Source organism: Morus notabilis, unplaced genomic scaffold (genome assembly GCF_000414095.1).
Source record: "Morus notabilis unplaced genomic scaffold, ASM41409v2 Scaffold594, whole genome shotgun sequence".
Classification (NCBI taxonomy): domain Eukaryota; kingdom Viridiplantae; phylum Streptophyta; class Magnoliopsida; order Rosales; family Moraceae; genus Morus; species Morus notabilis.
The window spans coordinates 1-4,067 of NW_010359491.1; the positions used below are offsets into that span (position 1 = coordinate 1).

Genomic DNA, 4,067 nt, shown 5'->3' on the forward strand with positions numbered 1-4,067 from the left:
AATAAATTGTATTATTTAAAGTCTGGAATTTTCTCAGTCATTACAATAATAAGGGCTAATTACGCTATTAGTATATAATATAATTAAAAACACTGTCGTCCTATCTATTTAAGCTTTTATATACGAGAATTGGCCGTAAAAGAATAATTTGTATCATACTTATATTTGATTAATATAAATATTACTAAGTAAAACGTAACTGGATGAGTTTATTTGTTTTTAGCTTATGTATTATGTTGTTGTAAAATTTAATCAGGCGATTATACCTATCTTTTGAAGCCACCTATGGTACACGTCGATGTTGTGGCTAGTGCACATATCTTTCTTTTCGAAAACCCTAATGCAAATTAAAAAAAAATGATAGTAATAAACAACATTTGGTAAATCTTACTATAAGTAGCTATATAGCATAAATTAAAGAAACCAAATAAAAGTACAAAATACGAAGTAAAACATCTAACGTATGATTAGTGATTTTTCACATAAACAAATTTAACTTTTTTGTTATAGTGTTTTTTCTCATGAAATATTTGAATTTTAGTTTAATTTTTCACTTGAATCCGTGAAAAGAATAGGATAAAGTGTCGTTTTAATTTGAAACGAAGGGTTCTTGAATCTTGATCAGGAAAAAAAATACTTCTTTAACTTTAGATGCGTATTTGTTATGGAAACGGCAAACTATAGTGTTATTTTCTATTGCGAATTAGAAAGTAAAGATAGTTTGTCGTCTAGTAGCCGATGTCGTTTGACTTGACCTAGTGTTTATTTATTTATTTATTTTTTTCGTTGAAGAGTTAACTTTAATACTTAATTAGCCTCTTTTAAGTTTCATTTTTCGTAACCAATTCTCTCTACTTGTTCTAGAAATGTGACAATAACACTTAAAACCTTTCTCATGATCACAACGGATAAATATTTCTGTGGATCACATTAATCTCTAAATCTATATGGACCTTTTTCAATATACATTGATAAAAATTTCAAAATATCTCCATTAAATCCAATCTAAATATTTTTTTTAAACTAGTTAGTTTTTTTAATTGTTTTTTGATTCTTTCTTATTAAATTCCATACTTCTTAGTATACCTAAATGAATTATTTTTCTCTAATTTACTCGAGTTAAAACTTTTTTTCTAAATTTGTCTATTCTAAAATATTATTTTATGTGATCTTTATTATATTAAAAGTGAGCCTCACGATAAAATTTTAAATGATCTTTCTCAAATGTCCCTAAGCCATTTTTTTTAAGTAACACTCTCAATTATTATTTTCTCTTAAACATCTTTTCTCTATTAAGCGCATAATTAAAGCATGTTATGCATAGTTAAGCGTAAAAGTATGTGCAACTATTATAGTGCTAAGACTTTATAAGGCATAATATGCATGTGTTTAAAATGTGCTCTAACTAACTAATAGTATTAGTAGTTGATATTATTAGCATTGATAAATTTTTCACATTTTTAATCTATATACCTCGCTTGAAATATAATCCTAGCTCCGCCACTATTTGTAGTCCACGTATATATCTTCAAAGAAAGCTACTTCTGACCGACTCCCATTGACGATTGACCAAGATGGCTGGAAAAATAATAAATACGAGCCTTCTTGAACCCTTATCTTTAAAGAAGTGTACTATATATATATATATATATAGATATAATTCTTCACAAGTCTTAGCAAAATGTATGGCCATATATATTTCCATCAGAGCTTTCATAGTTTTGTTATTTGTTTTAATTCCATTCGATCCTCAATAGCTAGCGTTCATCCTCATTAAAACATATTCATTCGTTATTGAAACTCTCATTCATTAAAAAGCTGATTATAGAGATGGAAGGAGGGAAAGGCACAGTATGTGTAACTGGTGGTACCGGTTACATAGGATCTTGGCTGATTATGAGGCTCCTTGATCATGGTTATCATGTCAAAACCACGGTTAGATCCAACCCAGGTGAGCCACTTTTGATTAAAAAAAATATATATTATTTTCAGAGATGAGCAAATCGAGACTAGCTCAATTGGTGTTTAGTGGATGTATCTGTTTTCTTTTCTTTGTTTTGTTTTTTTTTTTTTTTTGGGACTCATGTCTCATGAATGGTATTTTTTTTTTTAGGATTTCCATTTATATCAATAGGTCGGATTATGTAGATTTAGAGAAGAAATTGATTGAATTAAAATTGTTTTTTTCCCTTTTAGGATTTCCATTTATATCAATAGGTCGGATTATGTAGATTTAGAGAAGAAATTGATTGAATTTAATTTTTTTTTCCTTTTGGATTTCCATTTATATCAATAGGTCGGATTATGTAGATTTAGAGAAGAAATTGATTGAATTAAAATTTTTTTTTTTCCTTTTGGATTTCCATTTATATCAATAGGTCGGATTATGTAGATTTAGAGAAGAAATTGATTGAATTTGATATTTTACCCATTATTGAAATTTTCCTTCTCTTGATTCTTTCTTTCACGCCCTTTCTATAATATTCATATTTCATTCTTTGTTGGTTCTCTATCAATTATTTTCCTTGTTTCTTTAGAAATTGATTTAGGCAGGAAAAAAGAAATAATCTAAAAAAGATATCAGCTGAAACGTTGGCATTGAAATTGTGGCAGGGCATAAAAAAGACCTTAGCTTCCTCACTAGTTTATCAGGAGCATCAGAAAAGCTCAAAATCATTGAGGCAGATCTCGATGATCCAGAAAGCTTTGTCATCGCCGTCGAAGGGTGCGTCGGGGTCTTCCATGTCGCCACTCCGATTGATTTCGAGAACAAAGAAGAAGAGGAAATCGTGACCAAAAGATCAATAGATGGAGCAATAGGGATCTTAAAGGCATGCGTAGATTCCAACACAGTGAAGAAAGTTGTGTACACTTCCAGTTCCTCTGCTGTTATATTGAATGGGAAGGATTTTGATGAAATGGATGAGACTTTTTGGAGTGATATTGATTATGTCAAATCTCTCAAGTCAAATGCAGCTTCCTACATGGTCTCTAAGACCTTAACTGAAAAGGCGGTCCTTGAATTTTCGGAAAAACATGATTTATTGGAAGTTGTCACGTTGATTCCTCCTTTCGTAGTTGGCCCTTTCATTTGTCCTAAGCCCCCTGGCTCTGTTTTTTCTGTATTCAATATAATTTTTGGTATGTAATACTTTTTTTTTTTTTTTGGAAACATTCTCGAACTAATTAGCTGGCTAAAACATAACAAAAGTTATGAAACTAGTTATTTCTCTAAAAACCCATTTTAGATAAAACACGTTTCAAGACACCACAGTTATTAAACATCATCACTAATAGAAGATGAATTCTACGTGTGGACTTCTTGCCACAGGACTCATCCTTTATTAGTGAATGGATAGTGCAAAACGTATCGATGCTCTATAACATTGTTCTTTAATTTTTTATTGATATTTATGCAGGTGAGAAGAATCAATCTAGTTCTATGAGCTGCTTAGATCTTGTGCACGTGGATGATGTCGCTAGAGCCCATATTTTCATATTTGAACATCCCGAGGCAAAAGGGAGGTATAATTGTTCATCAAATCACACAACAGTTGGTAATACATTTGAGTTGCTCTCTACCAAATGCCCAAAACTTCAGATACCAAATAAAGGGTTAGTTCAATTATCCTTTCCCGTTTAATTATTTACGGATCTTCCCAGGTATTCTCATTTTTTAGGGTATTCCTTTGGAATATATTCTCCTCTAATTGAGTGATCCTTTTGTGCAGTTCTCTATTTAACATGGAAGGCCCGAAACAGCCATGTCTCTCATCAAAGAAGCTCCTAGCTTTAGGTTTCGAGTTCAAGTATGGGGTTGAAGAAATGTTTGATGATGCAATTAAATGTTGTATAGAAAAAGGTTATTTGTAGTGTGCTTCATTGACGACGCAATTAAATGTCATTAGAGCTCTTTGTAAAAATGACTTATCAAGAAGGATAACTTTTTATAAAGAATGTCTAGGTAGTCGTTCTTTATAAAAATTAAAAATGTCGTTTTGTTAATTTCACTTTATTAGATATTTACTCAAGCAAATTTTGTCATGTCAACGTAAAAATGATAAATA

At 30.6% G+C, this 4,067-nt stretch overlaps 1 protein-coding gene across 1 annotated transcript; it reads left to right on the top strand.

Moving 5' to 3' along the window:
* The first annotated feature begins 1,676 nt into the window (after positions 1 to 1,676).
* On the top strand, positions 1,677 to 4,067 carry LOC21405232 (vestitone reductase). The gene is made up of 4 exons (XM_024163272.1): positions 1,677 to 1,951; positions 2,614 to 3,141; positions 3,420 to 3,615; positions 3,732 to 4,067. Exons 1-4 carry the CDS (start codon positions 1,831 to 1,833, stop codon positions 3,871 to 3,873), a joined length of 987 nt encoding a protein of 328 aa, XP_024019040.1. The 5' UTR covers positions 1,677 to 1,830; the 3' UTR covers positions 3,874 to 4,067.

What these genes read in the sequence shown, in the direction of transcription:
- LOC21405232 (XM_024163272.1), top strand. Translation starts at nt 1,831, where the DNA reads ATGGAAGGAGGGAAAGGCACAGTATGTGTAACTGGTGGTACCGGTTAC. An exon ending in CACGGTTAGATCCAACCCAG is followed by an intron (nt 1,952 to 2,613) that starts GTGAGCCACTTT and finishes AAATTGTGGCAG; the next exon opens with GGCATAAAAAAGACCTTAGC. An exon ending in TGTATTCAATATAATTTTTG is followed by an intron (nt 3,142 to 3,419) that starts GTATGTAATACT and finishes ATATTTATGCAG; the next exon opens with GTGAGAAGAATCAATCTAGT.